Source organism: Ixodes scapularis, unplaced genomic scaffold, assembly GCF_016920785.2.
Source record: "Ixodes scapularis isolate PalLabHiFi unplaced genomic scaffold, ASM1692078v2 PGA_scaffold6__148_contigs__length_123643588, whole genome shotgun sequence".
NCBI classification, from domain to species: domain Eukaryota; kingdom Metazoa; phylum Arthropoda; class Arachnida; order Ixodida; family Ixodidae; genus Ixodes; species Ixodes scapularis.
This window is the reverse complement of record NW_024609881.1, coordinates 81,816,744-81,840,856: the sequence shown is the minus strand read 5'-3', so window position 1 is coordinate 81,840,856 and position 24,113 is coordinate 81,816,744. Positions and strand designations below refer to the sequence as shown.

Sequence of the window (24,113 nt, the reverse complement as noted above, 5' to 3'; positions counted from 1 at the left end):
TAAAAGAAACGCCGTAAAGTGGATTGTCTGCTGCGAACCGCACGTTGTCTACTAACAATCAAGAAAAAAAAAATCGTCTGCTACGAACAGAGTGCCGCGGCGAAGTGAGACCGGACGCAGGTCGGGAATCGTGATGGTCTGCTATTTCACGTTGGAAGCGATTGGTGGAGACCGGTGCTTTCTTTGGGAATCTCGAGTTGTCCGCTGCCGTACACGAGCTGATATCGACCGGAGCACTCGGAGCAAGCACATCAGAGGCCGAAAGACGTCTTTCGCCATTGGCATTCTCACCGGAATACTGCCGAATCATGGGCTCTCGAACCTGGAAAATTTCTCAATGGTCCGTAACTAGGGTTTTGCGTTTTCAAAGAAATCGGATAGTCAGAAAACAAGAACAACAGCAACAAAAACACTCTCCGGTAAGAGTAGTGAGGATAGAGGTTTATCCGACAATTCCAAACATAAAAACTGCCAACTGTAAAAAAAAAAATCGATTTTTTAAAATTATTTTTTTGGAATCCTATGGCAAATCTCTTGCGATTTTGTTGTTATTGTTTATTTCTACTTTTTTTTCGTAAATGTCAAAAATTAACTTATTTGAACCCTCGCTACAATAACCCCCAATTGTAGTGAGGGTTCAAATAAGTTAATTTTTGACATTTACGGGCCGCGCTACGACATTATTCAAATGCGTCTGGCTTTTCTAGTTCAACTTCGGGGCTTCCTCTTGGATATGGCTCAACTCTTATTGTTTTCTCTAGGGAAATTCTGCGGTTATAAATTTGCTACCTGTTTTTTTTTTTGTTTTTTTTTTTTATCATCTAGATTAATGTCACTAAACATGCGAGAAACTCCCAATTTTTGTGGACAATAAACAAAAACTAAAAAAATACTTATTATTTGAGGTAAAAAATAAACTTCGAAGAGCACCTTCCGATTTTGCTCAATTTGCAAAACCCTAACGAAAACTTTATTTTTAGCAGAAAGTTGTGACAGCACGTCCCATCCGCAGTCGAGAAAGCCCTCGCTGTGATCTAAATCAGACAATATCCAAAAATACTCCAAAAGCCGGGAGACGTCATAATTAAAATAAGTACACCGACTTGACATAACATCTGCATGTTCGGCATGCAGATGTTATGTTATGTTACGTCATCTGCATGTTCGGCAATCCTGACCGGAAGTGTGGCGTATTAGGAATCGACGAAGCCGGAAGTACGTTACCAGTAACGTCAGGCTGGGAACATAATGAAACTTGCTGCTCCGGGAAGTAACGAAAGTAAGAAAACAAGCTACTGTAGAATGGATGATAGTGGCTGTACTCTTTGTGACGGGCGGTAGCTTGCGCCACCTAGAGGTGATTGGTGTCGCAAACGGTTGGTGAGACGCTAGTACAAAGTGTGCGCACCAAAAGTATACTTTATTGTAGTGCTAGTGAACATTGAAGTATACTTAGTGATGTATAGATATTCTTTTTTTTTTAAATATATATGAATGTGAAATTAGTATATTTTTAATTGCTTTTGCCGAAGATTCGCATTTGGAATTCCTGAATAAAACAGAAAATACTTTGCGGCACGGATAGGGTGTGCGTTATCGTTATTCGAACCCCGTCATTGGTCCAAATCGCTCACGAGACATGCGCCTGAAGCTCCATGGCAAGCAGACAAAGCTCAATTCCTCGCACTCAAATAAAAAAAGAAAAAAAAAAAGATTTCAAGCAAGCGAAGTTGGATTGCAAGTAGTTCTCCTTTTTAACCAGTATAACGAATCCGGAAATGCTGGCAAATTTCCAAGTCTTTTTTCCTTTCTTTTAGTTTCTTGATTTTTGGCTTTGAAGCGGCCAAAGTAGCTTCTAAGTGAAACGGCCAATGCACACGCATATGTGCCGTGTGCAAAACAAAAAGCCCCAAAATAAATAAATAAATAAATGAACAGGGGGGTTTGTCCAACTAAAAGTTGTTCCCTGCTGAGCTCGTGTCCGGAACTTCGTTCACCACTATACGTTAACAGCATGGTGGACGCTACGGGCGGTCGCCGGACAAATGTACTACCTCCCTCTCCATACCTGACCCCACTATCTTTGCGTTGACATGGGCAAAGGCGTGATCACGTGCAAGCCAGATCGACGTATATGATTGGTGGAACGAGGCCGTAGCTTCCAGCGCACATGCTGCGGCTTCGAGGAGTGAACGGAGCAGTCCGGAGGGGGGGGGAACTTTCCGGCGCTTCCTCCTTTGACGCCGTCTCTCGTTTCAAATGAGCGCCGGGCCGTGCAAAAGGATATTGTACGACTCGGCGCGGAACCGTGCGCTCGACGAATACGGTCTGGTCCCGGCAAGCTTCCTCCTCTTCCTCCGAACACTATAATGAACCTGTCGGCGCGATCAATAGCGCGAGGCCTCTAACGACCTCAACTGCCAGTTTCGTCTTGGGAGGTTACCTTCTCGTTTTATTTCTTCCCTCAAATGTCTTTTTTCTTTTTCTTTTAAATGCGCATGTTGTCGGAAATGAAGACGTGTGAGGTGGGGGGTTGCTGTTCAATTTTGTATACCGATCGCTGTTTTAATTTTAATTTTTTCCCCTTTTATGTTTGGGTCGTTGCTGCCGTTTCGATCAGGGTGTTTTTGAGCGTAGCTTCGGTGTCGTCGTCTGCTACGGCACTTCCGGCACTTCCGGCACTTCCGGCCTGTGTCACGTGAGGGATCCGGGCCTATGAAGGCGGTCTGATTGCGACGATAGCGCGAGCTAAGGCCCGCTTCAGACGGGGCAACTTTTCCAGCAAAAGTTGCTGGCGGGTTGTTCCCTAGCTTTCCCTAGATCGACGCGAATTGCTGAGATCAGGTCCGGCTCGAACAGGCGAGCAACTCAGAGCAATTGGATGACGGTTGAAGCGGCTGCAGCCAATCAGAGACGCGATATTTTCACGTGACACCCCTGTGGTGGTGATGATTACAGCTAAAGACTTAGTTCTGGTTTGGAATGGATCGTTTTTGGAAATAAACAGTTTCAGAAAAATGAGTTAGTATTCTCAACGCCGTTCAAAGATATAAGAATGCGTTTTTAGCGCGTAGCTGGGCTTCTAAATAGTGAAAAAAGAATCAAATTTAATGATGATGATGGCAAGTCGGAGCAATTCGGTTGCTGCATGTGAACGCGGGCGGCCGGTGTTGCTGGTGTTGCTGGTGTTGCGACGTCAAGTTGCTGGGTGAAATTGCTCCGTCTGAAGAGGGCCTTAGGAACCCCCGTTTCGAAGAGCCAATCATCTGCGCCGGCGTCGCATTCAGCCTTCTCGTCGCGATGTCACAAACATCAGTGTGTATATAGTTAAGAACGATTCGAACAAACTACGGAAAGCTAAGGAATTAATCCCCGGGTTGCCCTTCTTTCGGGCGCCATGTAGCACCATATGTTACCGATGTAGGAAGCCCGTTTAAAAATCCTTAAATCAGCCAGGTAAATGTCGACCGTTCCGTGTGTTCGTGTCCTTCGTAATTATCTTGTCCGGCTTAGAAACGGGACTTTTTTTTTTTCTCTATGTATTTACGTAGCTTACACACAGCTTTAGCGAGCGCGTTTATTGATTATAAGCTACCTGACAACGATGCCGTTGTCTGGCGTTCCACGCAATCGATCGTCCATTTTTTTTTTTTTTTTTTTTCAGCTTAGTTCGCAGCTTTTAGTTTGAAATGTCTCGGGCTTTTCAGCTCGTGCATAAACATTTCGATCGGTATTCAATTATCTGCACGGGTGTCGTCGACAATTTAATAAAGAATGGTGTACCCGTGTGGTCGCCATATCGTATCTCTTGTTGTTCACCTTCCTCTTATGTACCCATTACATGTTATTATGTAACTACTGATTGACGCGACGAGACTACGGACAGGACGTTTCTTTGGAATCCTCAGGCCCGCAAGACGTTTTCGAAGAGGGCAAGTTCGAGCTGGAGGCAATAGTCGCGTTAATGGCTATTGTTTAAACGTTCTTTTGTGCATTTTCCCCTCGTACAACGACTACTCGGCTCGCGCGGAACTTGTACCCCTAATACTGTCATTGCGTTCGCACATATATTGCGCGAGAATCAAGCTCGCATTATATTATACAGGGATGCGATTGCTGCGCCGTTGGCAAAGAACTGCACCGCGGTGTTTACCTCGTGACTAAATCCTGCTACACTTGCTAGGAATGTTGGAAACCAGAGCGCCGACATTGCGGCAAGAGTTAAATTTCGCTTTTTCGGTGCCCTAAGATGTTATGTCTACGGTGATCTGATTGCTGCCTCGTTTGCGCCAAGCCGCACCGTAAGGCTTACGCTGCTCCATGGCGTGCTGCGTTTCACGAAAGTGGCAGGAGGTCGTTGCGCCGGACGTTAAAATCTCACTTTCCCAGTTTTAAAACTCTGATAGCTCGAGCCCGGTATACACTGCACAGTCTCGAGAAAAAAGGGTGTATTCTTACACCCTTTGTCCCATATAATACACCCCAAAACTCCAGTTCGACGTACAACGCCCTACAGTCGAACAGACGGTCCGAAATTTTACGAGGGGCTTGATAGCCGTGTGGTACAACTTATGAAAATAGCTAGTGTACGTTTTACTAACTACAAAAAAAAAAAAAAAAAAAAATAATAATCGGGGTTTTCCTGGCCCTACTGTAAAAGCTTGGTTTTTTCTTTATGTGCCGCTCGTAAAATTTGTGGCCGTCTGTTCGACTGTAGGGCGCTGTACGTCGAATTGAAGTTTTGGGGTGTATTATATGGGACAAAGGGTGTAACGATACTTCTTTTACAGCCCTTTTTTTTTTAGAGTGCCCGGTCGTTTGCGGTAGTGTTTTGCGAACTATTTTTAAAACTTTCGAATGTCGCTTTGAATAGGTATACTGTGTGATTTGATCGTGGTATCGAATTCTGCCAGTGCTTTCGATTTCCGTAATGTTTCCCATTGTTCGTGGTCTGTTCACTGTGGCCTAGGTCAGAGCCGTGTGTAGAGAGAGTCTGGTCAGTGGGAGGTGCGGGCAGAACCATGGGCGTGCACCAAACGCAGAAAGAGGGCTTGACATGCTTGCTCTCTAGGCCAGCCTGAAGCCGCCGAAAAGAATCTCCCAGCGGTGGTAGCGAGAAATCATAGGTTTTAATAAGCGCGTAAGAGTTAAATGTAGTAACCCTTCATGGTTGAAAATAAGGGTGCACGTGATGTTTCGATTATGATCATGCAGAACGATGTAAGAAACGAATATGCCGCTCGAACTCTGTTTTGCTCGGACAGGGTGTGACCGCTCGAATGGTGAATTCCCGGCCCTCGGCGCCTGGCGTACGGATTATGTCGATCTTTCCGGTGGTCGCACTCTTCCACCGTGATTTTGGAGGACCGTGATCGAAACATCACGTGCACCTTTTTTTTTTTTTTCAGTCACCGAGCGTTACTCCGATGCACTTCCTAATTTCGTTTCTCGCGACCGCTGCCAGGCTATTATTTTTGGCTTCTGGCTGGCCACATTCGAATTTGGGAAGATGCCCTGGAACGCGCCCAGCCCGCTTTCGGCCAATGGTGCCTCCAATGGGGGTAGGTCAATTGGCCCCGTTGAGTGCGCTCCTCCCGGCGCTGCCTTGCGTTGTGGAGAAGCGACACTCGCGGATGATGACACCCGTCGGATGCGTGCAAACTTATTTATTACGAAAGAACTTGGTGTATGCGAACGTGACAACTTTACATTACATTTAAAAAAAAAAAAAAAGGCTAGTATTTTGTATATTATTGATTTCGGTATACTAAAGAGCTCTGTGCACTGTTGGTGAAGAAGTGTTTTTTTTTTTTTCTGCAAATTTGAGATTTATTGTATGATGCTTGGTTATATATCGCGATGAGTACTAAATTACCTCGAGTAGATGAAACTGGGCATGATAGGTTTAAATTCTATGTCGGATCCTCGAACCGTTTTCGAGCACGCGGTCTGTTAAGTGGAATCGCTTTTAGTAGGAACGAATGGAAGCTTGGGAATAAGCTCAACGAGGTCGGCGAAGAGAAGGGTGTAACGATTGACGATACAGCCTTTTTACGCGCCTTTTACGGCCCCCTTTTTGTCTGAAAGCGTATCGCGCAAGCGTTGCGACCACGCAAAATCGATGCCATGGTGGTACTGTTACGCGTACGAGGTTATCTCTCTACTAGTCATCACGCGTGCGGCTCCCCCCCCCCCTTGCGTCTTTTATCCCTTCCAATCCTGGCGCTCGTTTTAACCCCGTTTGATGCGTGCTCCGTTACGTAATCCAGTGTTGCGAGCACGACAAACAAAAGACAAAGAGCAGCCTCGGAATCGCTATGGGTGACAGCGAAATGAAAAAAAGAAAGAAAAATTACAGCTGTTTTTGTCATGTTATTTATATATTTATTTGGTTTGGCTTTGTTTTTTGGAGTTGGTTACGTCCTGGACGGGTGAGAACCAATGGCATCGGATACTATAGTGACAGCTGCTAAGAAAAAGAACTAAAAACAACAAACGAAAGAGGGAATTTACAAATGTCGTCTGTCGTCTGCGATGGCGGTTGCTATGGCTACGCCTCATCCGCGTTTTGTCTGCTACGCATTTTTGCGGTTAGTTTCGTATTTCTTCTTCTTTAGTACTTTTTTTTTTTTTGCCTTCCTTTTTTTTTGTTCGTTTTTTCTGGCTTCGTTTGTGAGTGGTCGACGGTTGGGGGTGGACTATTTGTGGAGCTTGGCAAGTGCGCCGTGGTTGTTTACGTTACGGTGTTAAGCCTAGTGGCCTAAACTAACACACTGACCAGAATTAGATTCGCCTCGTGTGCATTCGGTCATTTGGTTGCCGAATGATACAGTGCTCTTCGCTGCACGCTACTGCGTGGGCATAGATAGACGGTGCTTCGAAAGGGACTATGACGTGAATTTGGGGCTGGGCTATACAGAAATGAATTTGGGGCTGGAATATAATTAGGACACGAAGGTAGAAGGCCGAAAACCCGCCTTTCGTCGCGGACATTTGAAAAATATGGCGGACTTCTTTCCTTCGCAAGTTCTAAGCCTTTTCGCCGTGATGCATCCGCGGCCTGCAGGCACGTCAGCCGTAACTCAGTTTAGGCATTGGACACGAGCGTCGCGTTACTCGGACGTACGCGCTCGTCAAAAATGAATCCGTCGACGAATATTTGAATTCGCGTTCGTGGCACCAACGAGTGCCGGGGACGGCACTTGTCATCACTCGCGAATAACGAATGCCACGGTGTACATAAAAAAAAGTAGTGTTTTCTGTTTACACATGTTACGAACAAACGAAAGCGATGGCTGTAGCACGGTCGCGCAGTGCGGGTGGAATGGTGCCGTCACATACGGTACCTGAGGACGGAAGTGCGACGTGGTTAATTCTCATAGGCGTCGTGGTTGGCGTCGTGGAGGTGCCAATGACGACCGTTACCGGTGCTCGGTGAAGTGGGTAAAGCGCGGTGGAAGTTTCTAAAACCGTCCAACATTACGCGTAGCAACTGGATATGTACTGTCAAAGTGGGATTTCGCATAACGCGAGTAAAGTTTGAAAACAAGTCTTTCAGGCAGACGACACGGAAGAGACTACTTTCCGGAGCGGCGACGACGACGGACGAGGTTGACATCTTTGCAAAGTGTCGCCCGTAAAGGTGTCGCTTTAATATAAGCACGCTGGAAACTAGGATTCTTCATTTCGCTTTTCAGTTAAAAAGCTAAGGAGGAAGATGCTGAAAAATCATTTGACTGTCCCGCTAACAGAGCTCTTACAGCCTAAAGACTTTTTTTTTTTTTTTTTTTTTTTTAACGATGCAAATTGTAGAAATAAGCGCGCAAAAATATTCCACAACGCGAAAAAGAATTTTCCTACGCGCTTGCGCGTTTTTTTAATCTTTATTGGTTTTCTCTGCCTTTTCTCATCTCCTCGCTTCCTTTTATTTGTGACGTCAAAATGATGAAATTTAGAAGCGTTCTAAGCGACATTTCTATAATATTTAATAACGGTATTCGTAAGACATGTCTTTTAACGCGATTCCGAACGCACTACGACCCTTCTTTTCGAAATGCCGAAAATCAGTCCGGAGTGATGTCGCCTCCCGACTTTTTTTTATCATCCCTCGGAAAACATGGCAGCGCTCGGCGCATTTAGCGCTGAGGATGATGATCGGTGATTCGGGGAATCGGACGAAGTGGTCTTTTTTTAGGTGCCCGGCGACCTCTCAGACTTCGAAAAGGAAATCATGAAACGGTCAAAACAACTGGGTTTTTGGTGTCTGTGTGCCTCGGTCCCCACTGTGACTCCACCAACTTGAGATTGCTGATAGGGCCCTAAAAGAACTTCGAACTCGAGAGTGAAGCATCGTCTGCTCGCAGCGATAGGCGGCATCGCACGGAAGAGAGGGGTTGTTCGCGGGACGCGGGCGAACACTACATTGCGAGGCGTGAGAGAAACTCGAGTTGCAGGACGACTATGACGTCACCGCACTGGCGCGGATCGCGGGAGACTTCAAACTCGGCTTTGGGAATTTTTTGTTGTTGCAAATACTAAGTTTTAAAGTTTCGAACTTTGAGGGTAATGTCCAGGCATCGTTTTCAATCGTTTCGAATAATCTTTTTTTTTTTTTTTTAATCTGCCAGTGGCTCTTGAATTGATACGCTAAGTTTTCTAGGGCGTGTTTGCTCTAAGGTTTTTGGTTTTGTGTATGGCTCATTCTTATCATGCCGGACTGTTGGCGGCGTGCGCGAACTACAGGGGGCGCTTCTCTAGCTATCATCATCATCGTCTGTGACGTCGCAGGTAGGACAGACCGCGCAGGTGTTGGATTCCTCGGCTCGTCAGCTCGCTTGAAACGCGCTGAGGAGCCGAGAAAGATAAGCGTTCGGAACAAAATAACCAGATGCGTCACCCAGAGCCGTTGATAGAGAGAGTTTGGTCAATGGGAGGGGCGGGCAGAGCCAGGACGTGCACCAGACGCAGCTAGAGGGAAACCGAAACGAATCCTCTAGCGGTGGTGGCGAGAAACAGTTTTAATACGAGCTTAAGGGCTAAATGTAGTAACTCTTCATGGTTGAAAATAGGGTGCCCGTAATGTTTCGATTGTGATAATGCAAAAATGTGGTAAGGAACGAATGTGCTGCTCCCACTCCGTTTTTGCTGTTTTTGCTTGGACAGAGTGTGACCGCTCGGACGGCAGATTCCCGGCCCTCGGCGCCTGTCGTACGGATTATGTCGATCGTTCCGCTAGTCGCGTTCTTCCACCATGATTTTGGATGACCACCAGGGTATTATTTCCGGCTTCTGGTTGGCCACAATCGAATTTCTGAAGACGTGCCCCGCTTTCGGCCAATGGCGCCTCCTCATTTGCCTCCCATGTTTCCCGATGCATGGCCAAAGTCTCTCTACGTACGGCTCTGGCGTAGCCGGGCGCACGTGAAGGCAGCCTAGTAAGCGCCACGTACAAAGCGGCACTGTCATGTCACCATCGAAACTGAGACAGACGAATAGAGAGATGACTTTGCCCAGCCAAGTACACCGCCACTTTCGTACCTCTGCCGTCGACAAGTAGACGCTAGGTTCTCACTGCCACTAGCATGCAGACATTTAGATTGCTATTTGAGCCACTATAGATGGCACTGAATTTCTGAAAGGGTGGATAGTTCGGTCGTAAGTGAGGAGCCCGACTCCTTGTCCTTTTTCTTTCTTTCTTGCCCGCTCTATTTACTTCAGAACCGAGTTTCCAATGAATTAACTGTTCTTTGCCGTTGTGGCGCTGCTGCCAGCTTACAGATGACGCCATGGGATAGGAACACAGGAGGCATGAAATGCGCGACCCCTCTTGACCGCCGAAGAAAGAGCGATCGCCAGCCCTCTCCCTTTTTTCGACGTTAAACCTAGTTTTTAAAACTTTCGTTATTTTTTCTTTTAGGGGAGGGGGGGGGGGGGGGTTATCCTACGCTCGCGCATGTGCCGTCTTTCGAGGGAACCTTGCAGAGCTTGGTTTTGCCGGGCAAGCCATTATGGTTCCGGTTACATGTGATTCGGGCCCTACCGCATCGATTACCGTTCAGCTAGACCTACTTCCTACAGGTAATCGCGGCCGAATCAGAAAGGGAAGCGGTCGTTTGTTCAAATACCACTCGTTTTGTTTTTTCTTCTTTTCTAACTTTCGGAAGAACGCTTCATTTTTAGTTTGTGTTACGCTGCGCGTTAGACCCCGTTTCGTAACACGATGAAGCGCAAAGAACTCTACGAGCCATCGAAGCCCATTCAATGCCGCGCGGGCGTCCCGGGACCTTCAGGAAGGGCCCTGCAACGCGCGAGGGGCTTAGTCACGTGATTCGGTCGCAGCGATTGATTGGTTGGAGTAGTTCGTAGCGTCCGTTGCGGTTCATCGATAGGTGAAACGCCGTGTACGAATGCTGTAACGACGTAACCAACATCCCATCGATGTTTCGTTTGCGTCCGCAGAGGTCATAAGCGCGTATCGTCAGAAGCGTTAAAATAAAAACAAAAAGAAAAAAAAAAAAAAAACGCGTTGAGATAAGGGAGACGCTTTCTTCTTTACCGCCAGAGTCTCCCATTTTGTTGACGATGTCGTCGTTTTCGGGACTTTTTGTGGATTCGTAGTGGCCTATATACGACGTCATTTATGACCGGAACCTTCCTTGCGGCGTCGAGGACCTCTGCAGAAAAGTTTGCGAAACAAGTGCGCAAAAAGAGAGAGGGGAAAAAAATGAAACATAGGTACAGCTTTTGCACGTTTCTTCTCGTAAAGCATGGAAAGAAGCTGTGTTGCTCGGTGACTTCGGGGAGTTGGTTTGTAGTAGTATATATTGTAGCGGCGCGGATTGTATCTATCGCTGCGCCATCGTGCGGTGGTTTCGGGAACTATGTGGTCGTGCCCTCTCGTCGGCTGACTCAGTAGTTTTGCTTTGTTTTTTTGTTTATGAGTTTCGGGGTTCGTGCGTTTCCGCCAGAAAGGCACTTTGTAGAATGCTTGTACCCGGTTTTTGGCTTTTATGGACTCGTACCCGCGTATTTATTGTGCTCCGGGGTCGTTCACTTTTCGTCATTTTGACTTGGCCCCCCGTGGCGGCGCGCAAAGCGATCGAATTCCATCTTCAATATTGCACGAAATCTCAGGGTAAAGGAAGAACTCTTTTTATTCTTCTTCTTATTTTATCTTATTTTTTACCCCTCATACTTCTTTTACATCTCCAAATTCTCTGCTTGATTTTTTTCTTTTTTGGTCTTCTGCTGGCTCAACTTGTCTCGTCTTTCGGTTTTTGTTCCATTTTCTTGTCTTCTGCTGGCTTGGGTGGTCTTCTATTGGTTTTGGTTCCGTTTTCTTTTTTCTCCTGCTGGCTTAGTTTATTTTGTTCTTGGTTTCGTTTTTTTGTTTTTGTTTTGTTTTGTTTTTTTAATACTTGGTTTGTCTTCTTTTGACTGTTTCGGTTCTGTTTAAGCGCGGCAGCAGCAGTCACGTTTTGTGCGCTAGTCAGCGGGAGTTGTTTGTTCCGCGAACTGTTTAAACAATTCTTGTTCATTATAAAGAAAGGAGTGTAGTTTCTCTCTCTCTCTCTCTCGCTCTTTCTTCAGTTGCCTTTTCAAAAGTTAGCTCGTACAAAAAGAAAAAAAAAAAAGAAAGAAGTGACTGCAAGTTTGTAAAGAGGGCAGAGCTATGCTGGGGTTTGCTCAATTACGTTAGCGTCTATGTCTCGACGTCTCTAATCTGCTCGGGTCTCTTTGTCGGGAGGGTTCATGATCCCTTTAAATCAGATTTAAAACAGCGCGGAAACGAGTGATAAATGGATGGGAGATCCCTTCAATTACACGGTAGCAAACGGGCAAAACCAATAAAAAAAAAAAAAAAGAAAAAAAAAAAGAACGTTGTCAGGCGCGGTAGTTCGATGGCACAACTTTTCCGAGCTGTCACCGGTGTCGCTTGACTGAGTTCTGGAGGGCCGTTTTCTGCGCACTGCTCTGGCGTGTAGTGGGAAAGGCGAACGCGAGGGCGCGCTCTCTCGTTTTTCCGACTTTTGTTTTGTTCGTTGTTATTTTAGTGTTGTAGTAACGGGGACTCTGAACAGTACCACCTACGAGACAAGGCCCGCGCGCGTGACGTCATCATCAGTGGATGCCCGACCCGCCCCAAGCGGCAGGCAGGCCGAAGCTCGACGAAAGACACATCATCATCATCATCATCATCATCCTTTTTTTTTTTTTCAACGCTGAAAGAAGCTAGGCGGCACTGCGTGGATCCATTAGTGATGACGTTTGGGAGGGAAAAGGCGCTGGTCCTGGTCTTCAAAATAAAATTGCTGGGAAGCAATCTCGGATATTCAGTTTCATAGTTTTCGACACATAGTCGAGCAGACGGCACCGAGCAGGTTATGAATTGGAATGGATTATTTCTTGGAACATCCTACGGTGTAGTGACTTACCCTGGTTACCATGGGTGTATTTTGAAAGCTGGTGGTGAAGAGAGTGGCGTAATATTTTTGTTGGAAATTTATAAAGGAATGTCAAATCGGTGTGCAAAATTTTAAATCAAAATCAAAATTGATGGGGGTTCTGCTTTGCAACGGAAGAAAAACCAATCGTTCGGTGGCACCACGTGCGCGTAGCAGCAAATAACAGAAGTTTGCTTACATGACTTTCTGGTTTCTGTGACATCACATCCTCTCGCGCTCGCAGTTCTAGGCACTAGTTGTAGCTTTGGGGGGTGGCCGCTAGTCATGTTCTATTTTCTAAAACAATGTTTGCTTCAGAGCAACAAAACAAGCAAACGTTAATTGGGGATATTGAGCACTGCAGAAAATAGAAAGCACCATTTTTAGATAAAGACAAAGCAAATATAGAATTGCTTTACCCCCTAAAAGATAGATAACATATATCTTTTTCTGCAAAACAGTAAAATAGGTTGTAAAAGAACGAAGAAAGCAACAACTGTGAAACGATGCAAAACATTATTTTTGAGAAAAATGCAGTCAATCCAAAACCAGGAAACCAGCACAAAGCAATGTGCGTCAGTGACTCTGGAAGTCCCTACAACATGTGTTTGAAAAGTTGCTTGAAATCCATGTGTTCTCAAATTTCCATAGACAAAAAGCAACATTTTTTTTAGTAAATTTTCACCTTGCACTGGTTATTTTTGCTAGCAAATATTGTAGTGTTGTGTTGTCATCACACTTTGGCTGAGAAAGAGTGAGAGGTAAGCTTTTTGTGGCCTGCAATTTTCTCATGGAAAGAGAACAACAGCTTAATTTTAAGTCACAGATGTTTTTTTTCTTGATTGCTGAGTCTTTGGGTGCCCTATTACCATAAATATCTAGACATGCACAAGTTATTTATCAGACTTCCTTGGTCAGTTGCCAAACTTTCAGTCTGAAATCACCTTGAACCATCTCAGTAATTGAAGGGATAGGAGCAAATCTGACTAACGTGGTCATCCCCTTGACCCAAGGCTGTGATTCCCTCACTCTAAACCCCAAGTGTCCCTAGCAGCAGCTATATTGTAAAAATTTGATTGTCTCCTAACACAATGTTTACAAGCAGCTTTAGGAAAGCACAGATGAACTATTCAGGATGTTATCCACTCATGCTGTTTGTCATCACTTCCTACTGAAGTGCTATAGTGCAACCTACCTATAAATGCCAAACTCCAAAGTTTTGAAAATTGTGTTTTGGCAGGAGTGTGTTATAAGGGGACTAGCGTTCATACAGGTTGCACCCTCCAAGAAATTTACAGGGTTTCTTTCACCGCAAAAATAAACCATGCACTGCCGAACGCTCATCCGTTACCCAAAGGTAGCGCTAGAGGTCCAACCGAGATGCCAAAGTTTCAGCACGAACCGATATCTCATTATAAAGTTATAGGTGATTTTCTGAAAAATTCAGTGGGAAAATGGGGCTCCTTTTTGCCCGCTTTTGGTTTCTGGCACCATGGAGCTCTATGTATTTAAGAGCTCCGTCGGCCGCCATTTTCCCATAGAAATTTTCAGAAAATTGCTGATAACTTTCGATTACGATAGCCATTTGTGCCGAAATTTCGGCATCTGGTTCGCATCTCTAGTGCTTGCTCCCTTCGGGCGGAGAATGAGCGTTCGGAGATACAGGGTTTATTTTTGCTATCAAAACCCTGTACGTTTTTTGGGGGGACACAGTTTTCTTGGAACTTTGCCGACTCTAGTTGCGCGGAGACAGACGTGTTCACAGAGACTGTCTTTGGACTACGTCGTCTTACTTCTTTCTGTTCTTTTCCCCGAAGGACACGGAGGTGCTGACCACGTGGCTCAAGAACCTCCACTTCGAAGAGTACGTCCACCTCTTCCTCCAGGCCGGCTACGACATGCCGACCATATCGAGGATGACGCCTGAGGTATTTACGTTCTGTCTGCCTCCGCCACGAGTGAGGACCTCGTTAAATGTCGGTACACCTCGTTTTAGTTTAAGTCCAGACGCAGCCGACGCCATGAGCTAATGGGACCGATCAAGCAACGTGAGGAGTGCAAGTCACTGGGCCTTCTCTGTCTATGATTGGTTCAACGATGATAGAACATGTGCAGAAACTTGACGAACACCATGATGGTGCACTTTTGACACTGTCTGATTGGTCCCATCAGCTTGTAGCGTCGACTGCGTCTCAACTTAGGTGAAACGGAGTATCGGCAACGGCGCCGCAGTGATGAATTTTCGGTGCTGGGTGAGAATTCAGTGCTACGGCTTTGGTATCTCGAAGGTGTGTCCTCGTCTCACTAGCGACAGAAAACGAATGATGCTTGTACCATATTTTTGGGGTTGTAGTCTGCACCTGGTGTATAGACCACAGGGGCAAATTTTGACTGATTTTTTCAGATAGTTTGCACTCGGTCTATAGTCCACCAGACACATACTGCGCTCATGAAACAATTACCCATGCACAAAACACCTTGAAAGAAGCCCGCTTTATTAAAGCACTAAAAAGCTTGTATCATTCAGAAATAATCAATAACGTAACATATGTCCTTCATGAAATCTGCCGTGTCTCGTAATGATAAATGATCGTGAAGAAATGCCTCCTTGTATAGACATTTGCGAGCAGACGTGTTTTGAGAGCTAGTCTGGCCACCGTGGATGGAAAAAGCTTTGCTTGGGTGCCAGCCTAAAAACCGTCGGTGCGCCTCAGCAGTGCTTGACTATCAGACGATCACCAGCGGCTGGATGGCGGCGCCCAGAGGCCACACTTGCACACGTCTATAGTCTGTAGATAGTCTGCATTGCATAACATTTCAGTTTTTAAACTATAGTCTGCGGACTATGATCCGGAAAATATGGTAGATGTGTCAGGCGTGTCCTGTTACCAATCTTTGTTGTGCCGAAGTACTACCTGCCGGCCACTAAAGATGAACATATTTGTAAACAAGAGAGAGATTTGCTTACACTGCCAAAGAGCAGGGTTTTTTTGTGTATTAATCTGAGCAGTCTGGTATGTGTGAATGGATGGATAAAATTTGCTAAGCCCTTTGCGTCCAACGCCTAGCGTTAAGAAAAAAAAAAATGACTCCCCTGCTTTTTAAATTTTGATGTAAATTTCATCTCTCATTGTCTAACCCATCAGTTTTGTCTAATGTGACACTATTGAGACCTTTTATCCCATTCTCTTGACCTCACCTTTGCGACATTCAAATGGATTTTTCCCGTCTTCCAGGATTTGACGGCCATCGGAATCACAAAACCCGCCCACCGGCGCAAGTTGAAATCCGAAATCAGCAATCTCAACATTCCGGACGGGATCCCAGACTACAAACCGGCAAGTCGTTACCTCCACTCTTTTGTTCTCTCGAGCCAAGCTGTTACAAACCCTCTGGTCAAGGTGAAGTTTAAAGGCCGGTTTGGACACTTGCGTCTGCTTACGACCAAGTTCTTGCAATCCCTTGCGGCAAGAGTGCACGCAGGCGCCATCTATAAGCCGGCTCTGAAACTGCATTTCAGTAGAGCAAAGGTGTTCGTGAGGTCGGATGTACATACTATCTTTGAAAAACGGTCGTTTATAACATAAACAAAAATTTTTCAGACCAAAAAATGATGCTAAAAAAAAGAAAAGTACAAACATTTTTAGGGTTGCACGGCTACCAATAGATGGCGCGAGTGTGCGTCGTAAGAGAATGTAAGCATTCGTAAGTGTGTGATCCAGCCTTCGGTTTCTGTGACAATTCGCTCAAAAAGACAGAAAATGGCATTTCCTGAAAGGTTTGCGCGCTTCAACTCGTATGAAATTCCGAAAATGGTGTTTCGAGCTCCTTCCGAGAGGTTCAGGGTGTGCCTTCTCGTCTTTTTTTTTTCCGGTGCTTTTACAAAAATACCGTCTGTTCTTGATAGAGAATCCAGAGGGTGTGAAAATGAATGGCACTTATCTAAACTGTGACTTCTGCTAAGAGGGCGCGTGCATTTGTGTGAGCGATTCTGAGTGTGTTCGTGTGAGTGTGGCATGAGTGAGCAAGTTTGAGTGTTGCTGTGAGCGAGAATGAATGAATATGAAAGTAAGAGAGAGAGAAAGAATGTGACGCTTGTCACATATTCGGTGATAAGTCAAAAACAAATTGGAAGCTCCGCCCAGCTTTTTCCACTTTTGTAGAGTGAACGCTGGAGAGGAGGCTATTGCGGGAATACAGACCATTCTCCGCAAACACAGTAGGCTCGGTGGGGCAGGATCCGAGACGTTTGGGCGGCTAGGTGCCGCGGCGTATTGTTTTTCTCCCTTTTGAATAGGCTGGTAACCAGCGCCAGCTCTCGGTTTGGCTGCTTCACTACCGCCTGCATATTTGGTGTGTGCGTGGTTCAGTCGTGTTGTCCTAGTGTTTTCTAGTCTTAACATATTTTGGCAAGCTTTAAAAATTTAACGAAGTCGGGCGGCTTTAAAGCTGCCGGACACGTTTATTATTGCGGCAGTGCCTGTGTGCGTAATTAGGTGCAGTCACGCGTTACAGCAGTGCAGAACTAATGGTGAGGAAACTGGAGATGCCGGAGACACGTTTAGCAGGCAAGCAAATGGTGAAAGTTGGTAGTGTAACAGTTGCGAGAGCGCCAGAAGACGCCAGATGTTATCGACTTTATTTTTGCGGACTTCGATATTTCTTAGGCGTTGAAGAGACATTTTGTTGCAACGAAGGATTTTGGTTTTGCGATCGGAAGAAGTGTGTATTGCGTTTATTGTCGTAAGACGACTTATGCACTTCATAATATTTTTTACCATTTATCTTCGCGTGGCGAAATTGTCATTTACATTGTCGGCTTTGTTTTTCAAGGAACGCAGCCGACAATAGGAACACCATTCATAAAAGGGGTGCCTAACATTTTGTGAATAGTCAGCAAGCTGTCGAATAGGAGACGTTGGTTTAGTTAAACTAATATTTTCTTGACTTTCATGATGATCGTTCAGAACAACGGCCACAAAAATGAGTGGGCCATCACCTGGTTACACACGCGTCACACGCTTCCCAGTTATGCCGGCTTTGAGACATCGCATTGCAGTCACCATCTGCATTTGTGTTTCCTTGACTTACCCAGTTGCGGGTCATAGAGTGCCCATGTTCCCGTAGAGGCATCGAGAGAGGAGCTAAGAACAAAAGAGCGGACAGAAGTCGACCGCCGAAGCAGCTAGCCCGCGGTGAGAGGCTTCGGCGCTGCCATCCCTCTGCCTAATGCAGATAAGCTCCTGCCTTCCCCCTGGTAAAGTATTTGCTTTGGCCAAACTTAGTGCAGCCAACTATGGGAGGCCAAAACATCTCTCGCACGTCTCCAATCCCTCTGCCACACGTGCAGTGCTGCCGTTACGACCGACTTACTTTCCGTTCGGTCGATTTGTGGGGCGAGGAGTCGTCTGCTTCGATTCAAGATAGTTTCGTGCCGTCTTGGGCACCCCTGCCTGCATCGCGACCTTGAACGCGACCTTACATGAAGTCTTTCCGGATCGGCGAGGGCATTCCCGACGTCTCTGACCCTCCTCTGCTTCCTCGTGGGCCTCGACAGGACACGCTGCTGACGTGGCTGAAGCTGCTGCGGCTGGAGCAGTACTACGGGTCTCTGTGTCAGCAGGGTTACCACACGGTAGACAGGGCGGCGGACCTCACCTGGGAGGACCTCGAGGACATCGGCATGCAGAAGCTGGGTGAGAGACTCCGCGTCCTTCCTCGCTCGGATGCCGCCGAAGAAGGGACACGTCGCGTCTTTTGGGATGCGTTTCCTTGCCCCGAATCAAGGGGTAGCCGGACTTTCTGATCGAGAGGAACGCCTTTCCCTCTCGACTGATGGCCGAGGAACGCCTCCTAGTTTTAACATCAGTGCAGTAAGCCACTGCGGACGCCTGCAGAGCTTGCGAACGTTTGAACTGTTTGGCTCATAGTTTTGTATCAATGGGTGGCTTGGGCTTGCTAAAATATTCTTGAACTGGAAAAACGCCTTGTTTAGGGAAGGGCACGGTCGAGGAAATGGTGGAGCGTGGAGACTGAGGGTACTCTAGAAAACCCCAGTTCCCTGGAACTGAGTTTTAGAACCCATGCTCTTTATAAGATAGAGACATAGAATCTCTGGGGTGCATTTGTTTTTACTTTAAATAATGTGCTTGGTGCCGCTAACCTTGTGCCGCTAACAGTGTTTGCCTGGTCCTATTACAGTAAATTTATTTTTAATATGTTGAAATACCTTAGAGGAATACTACAACGAAATTTTGGTGCTTGTTTTTTGGTCTATACGTGTTCCAAGGAGCAGAATCACATTGGACACAGAAATATCTTGTTGAAAAAGACACGAAAAGGAATTTTTAAACAAATTAAACGATTAGTAAAGAGCAGCTGGTGGATGTTGCTAAAGCCCCGTTTGTAGTGCCCATCTAGGAACCTTGACAGGTGGTGACGATAACAGTCTCGCCTAGAACTACTCATGCTTTGAACCTAAAGTCATTCCAACAGCTCTACGGCCAGCACAAGAGAAGCGGGGAGGGAGGAACTCCCCACTGAACGGGACTCTCTGTTGTGTGTCCTAGACGCCGCTATTCTCCTTCTACAAGATTATGGAAGATTAACTTGTCACTCGAAATTCACACAAAAGCAGCTTTGCGGTTAGTTGCGGTGGCCCGATGGCTGGCATGCTTCGTCCGCTTTGGTGGCTGGAACGGCTAGGGCATCCTGACGACGTCAGCCTCGCTGCAGCTTTGCTCATTGCGAAACAAACTGGGTCACGATTGCTCCGGATGTGACATGCTCTCCGCTAGCTGCTCTCCGTGTGCTTGCCAGAGTGGGCCATTCATAAGGAAATATACAGCCATCATGCTCAAAACACAAACGTGCGATTGTCATTTACGGATATTGTGGATCATATTCCGCCTATTTCTGAACACGACGGGTATAATTCAAATTTCGTTGAAGTATCTCTTTAAAGGGGTCCCCTCAAGAAGGGCATCACATAAGGGGAAAAAACATTTCGGGGCAAAAGAAACAAAAAACAAACTGAAAACAACTAAAATGGCCAGAGCAAAAACATAAAACAGTCTATGCACAACCAAAGAATATGAAGTAGAAAAAATATATTATTTTATTCTGGATTGCAGCAAGTTAGAATGTGGCTCCAAATGGTAGATGCAATGGTGTGCAATTAATATTGGGGGCTCTGTGTCCGTAATTGTTTTCTCTATAGTAATTGAGATTAGTATGTATTTTTATTCGGCTCTCTTGGAATGGATATCCGTAGCATCATACCAGCAGAAACAAAATGGCACAAACATAATTCGCAACCTCGCAAGCGTGACCATTAGCAGCAGTATCAAGCCAACTTGTATACCATTACCGCTTGCAGCCGTTGTAGCTGTTGAAACGGTTAGACCAATCGTGTCACAATGATGTCATCGGTGGGGTGGCTAACATACATGGGGTTTCTTTCAGGACACCAAAAGAAAATGATGCTGGCCATCAAGAAGATTCGAGACCTCAACAGCGGATTGCGGAGGTCTGGCAACTATGGGGACATCAGGCACTCCAGCATTGACATGGGGCAGGTGCTGTCTCAGAGGACAACTGCGCAGGGTGAGTATCATTCCCTATTTATTTAGGGATAGAACTTCACCCTTTGTTGCCCAGAAAAAAAGCAGGTTTTGCATACATTTTATAAGCTGCAAGCCCTTACAAGATTTGGTTGTCCAAGAGAAATAATCTCACTTGCACTTGAAACAGTTACTCATTGTTAAAGTTAGAAATAACTGATCTTAAATGTGCACATACAAGTATGGCGTATCAATCCACTTTATAAGAGGGGAAACTACGTAGTAATGCTTCTTGAGGAGCCAAACTTATTAACCGTGGTTTAATGAAAACCAGTACAGCTACAATGAAGCTACTGTAAGTGTGGCTTCAAAATTGAATTGCCGAAGATTTGCTGTTACACTACACTAAATGATCATTGGCTAATTAGAATTCCAAAGAGAGGACTGCATAGCTCCAAAGTTAGCCCAATTAAAGAGAAACGAGGTACTGTTTTGTGGGCCCTCGAAACATCAGCAGTTCTTCCCAAAGAGGCACTGGATGACCCCTAAGTGAAAAAATGGCTTCATGGTCCCTCGAAGAAAAAGTTGAAGAGATTGTTGAAAAAATCGAGCTAGAGGTGAATTCTAGCGTACCTTGAGCCCGTGAATCTGAATATGACGAATATTTGAGCCAAGCGTATCAATAAACGTGAAAAAAAACAACCTGTCTTGACGCTTGCTGTTTATGAGGGAACGCGTGGAGTGCTTTTTACTGCTCGGGCCAGGCTTGCGGATGGTGCCAAAATGTTGAGATCTCTGTATATTACGTCGTGACTTTCTCCTCTCACCAGACGCGTCTGGAAGAAGGAGGCTTCAACTCGGTTTTGAAAGTGCTGTTATTGCTACTTGGCATATCAGTTTGAGATATAACTTTGATGCTCGTGATCCTGGAGACGAAATAAAAAAAATTTAACTGTTTTCTTCTCAAATACAGAACTACTCCAGTTTCCCTTTAGAGGGGCACTGAACCTATTAAAACAAATTGTCTTTCTTCTGCCTGGTTAGGACAGGCATGCCTTAAAATAAATGTTCATAAAAAAAAATATTGCTGACCGTAAAATTTTGAGAGATGGCCCACCTAGCATCAAGAGCAAATCGGGGGAAAAATATGAAGTGGGCTAACTCTCGGTTGACAATCAAGAAAAGTTTAAAACATTGCTATTTTTGGGTCGCGTCCCTTCCAAGCCTGTTATGGTGGCAAGGGGTAACGAAACAAAGATGACTGTACTTCTTGGTCAGCAGTGTTTGCTTATATGCCGTTATAGCTAACTAGCCACATTTACGTCGAGGCCATCATTGATCCCTACACCACTATTACTAGAAGAGGGCTATCTTTGGGTGTTCAAAAAAAATATAGAAAATGAAGCCAAAAATAGGGGCAAGCTATCTTTCGGGGGTGGGGCATCTCAGGATTTTACTGTAGTATTTAGGTTACGATACAAACTTTTCGACTTGCGGGCGAAGCCGGAATTATACCCCTGTGGGATGATGCTAGCTAGCATTTGTACCCAACTAGTGTGTGCTCTGAGTTCGGTGGACCTCAAAGCTCACACTAGTTGGGTACAAATGCTATCATCATTATCCCACAGCAATACAGTTTCGGTTTCGCCCGAAAATCGAAAAATTTGAATTGTAACCTTAATACACATACTAAGCAATTTTATTTTTGACAAACATTTATTTGAGACTTGCTTGTCCTAATTACTTAGAAAAAAAAAAAAACATTGTCATTTTTCTTAGGTTTAGTGGGTTTTTTTCAACACCAAGCTTCCTTCCTCACAAAGAGAGCAGTTCTAGTTGTCCGAAGAGAAACATTGTTTCCGTGTCCCTTCAATCTCCAGCCTTCCTTTCTCAAGAAGTTTGCACTAACAAAGTGACAAATCGTTTCATGGCCTCCTTAAGCACCAGCCTTCATCCCTTAAAAAGAGAACAGCTGCTACTAGCCTTATTTCATTTCATTTCATTAATTTTTTTATTTACCTCGAAGCCATCTAGTGATGACATAGGGCGAAAGCAGAAAGCTCAAGTCATGACATTGCCGCGTGCATAGCCGAGAGGGAACGCTTCCCCGTACTTCCAGAACATTCATGTTTACGCTGACGTCGAAAGTAATAGGTAAGGAGGCCAACTCGACCTTGCTGAGTCAGTCTCTCGAGTGCTCAGTGTTCGAACATTCTAGGTGGAATGGATTGAGAACCCGATTGTAGTAGATCAGGAACCCAGAGTGGCCTTGCCGACTCGCTCTCCCGACGACGACGCATTCTCGCGCTAGCCAGCTGTACCGCCGGCACCTCGACGCTTGCTACCGTCGCCTTCAACGCTCGCAGCTGCTTTCTCAACGCCCGTTTTTCTTTCGTTTCTGGCACAAGTTTGCCGATTAAAACTGCAATTTTAGTTTTGCGCTCGTCGATTCTTTGCTGTCCGCGACAACGCACTTGGCTGGCCGTGAACCGTCGCTTCACGGTCTCTCCAAGCAGCAGCTCTCCTCCGTCGCACAGAGAGCAGCACCGGACGTTTGACAGTAACCGTCGCTTCATGGCCCTTCCCTTTCCTCCTGACGTTCGCAGGGCTCATCCCCTTGGGTCACCCGTACCACCACGCCGTGCCGCCGCCCCCCCCGGCGCAGGAAGCGCCCCCTCCCCACGCCAACGCGGTGCCCCTCTCCCGGCCCGAGGGGGACCCCGCCCCGCAGCTGCGCACCTTCCGTCAGCAGTCGCCGCCCCGCTTCCACCGGGCGGGCAGCGGGGAGTCGCTGCTCCAGGGACAGCCGCACTTCGGAGGCCCCCTCTACCAGCACCAGGGGGCCCTGGGCGCCTCGGACCTGTACCAGCACGACTTTCTCGCCATGCAGGTGGGTGGGCAGACCGCTGTTGACTTCGACCGACGCTACTGTACTCCGTCACACTTTGTGATGGACTGGGGCTCGAAGGTCAGCGGGCGGAGCACTACCTCGGGAAAAGCTTGCATACGCGTCACGAAAGTGTGCGAGAGAAATTTTGATATGAAGAGCACTAATCTTACGCATATAGTTCTCCGTTATAGTGCGCTATTTTATATTGGTGAAGCAAAGGTAAGTGGCATTGAGTTTCATAGACATTTGTGTCATATTTCGTAAACATGTCAACTCTTTCGAAAAGTTGGAAAGCGCGCAGGTAACACTAACAAGTCGTTTCGCCTTCGCCAAAACATTCCAATCCAATCTTTGTGTATTTACCCGAACCTGCATCTCCCTTCCACACGTGGTCAGTACATACGCTCCCGTGTCGAACACTCGATCTGACTCATCATCTTTTTCTTAATAAGCACTGGTTCTGATCCTGGGTTCTCTTTGTCACATTGCTTTCACACAGTATTTAAGAAGGCTCCCTTCGCTAGTCTTCAGTAGTAGCGAGGAAATGGAGCCGCTGCAAGGGCTCAATAAGTGGACGGAAAATTTGCCTCCGCATGATGTGTCTTGGCACGCTGATACCTACAACGGAGCCAACATACCACATGGTTTGTGACAGGCTCGTGATTGGATTCGGTGGCCTGTAGCATTGGGCTTTAGTTCATCATAAGATGAGACGGAGTATAGGACTCTGTTGGGAAACGGCCATCAGAGCCTGCTCTGTAGAGCTGGCTCCAATCTGTACTTCGGCACCAAACTGGAGCATATTCTTTGCGAACCGCCATCCCTGCAGGTCCGCTCTCCCAATCGCGGCCGATCCCTGGAGAGCTTGGAGGACGGTGGCACGGCGTACCAGGGAGGCCACCCGCCGGGCCAGTACCAGTACCAGGGGAGCTACCAGCAGCAGCAGGGGTACCCCCAGCAGGGTCCCTCGCCTGACTGGTACCAGATGGTGAGCAGCTGGAGGCAGCACGGCTACGACACAGACTCGGAGCTGGTCCGGCAGGTGTCCCACCACGGCTACGACTACGGCTACGAGCCGGACGGCACGGCCACCCTGCATCGGCCCAGGGGCCTGGTCAAGCCCAGGCCGGTGGCCAAGGTGAGGAGGTGACTCCTGGGCTCGGGATGTGGCTTTGGTTCAGACTCGGGATTCAGCTTGTGGTTTAGATTCTGGCTGGG

General features: G+C 46.4%; 1 protein-coding gene across 1 annotated transcript in view; it reads left to right on the top strand.

The window, feature by feature from the left end:
* Positions 1 to 24,113, top strand: part of LOC8029114 (caskin-1) — a 164,868-nt gene that overhangs the window by 130,989 nt on the left and 9,766 nt on the right. Inside the window, exons 13-18 of the mRNA XM_042294605.1 lie at positions 14,261 to 14,371; positions 15,680 to 15,781; positions 18,001 to 18,139; positions 19,908 to 20,048; positions 22,612 to 22,895; positions 23,725 to 24,033. Coding sequence (XP_042150539.1) covers positions 14,261 to 14,371; positions 15,680 to 15,781; positions 18,001 to 18,139; positions 19,908 to 20,048; positions 22,612 to 22,895; positions 23,725 to 24,033 — 1,086 coding nt within the window. The remainder of the gene's footprint in view (positions 1 to 14,260; positions 14,372 to 15,679; positions 15,782 to 18,000; positions 18,140 to 19,907; positions 20,049 to 22,611; positions 22,896 to 23,724; positions 24,034 to 24,113) is intronic.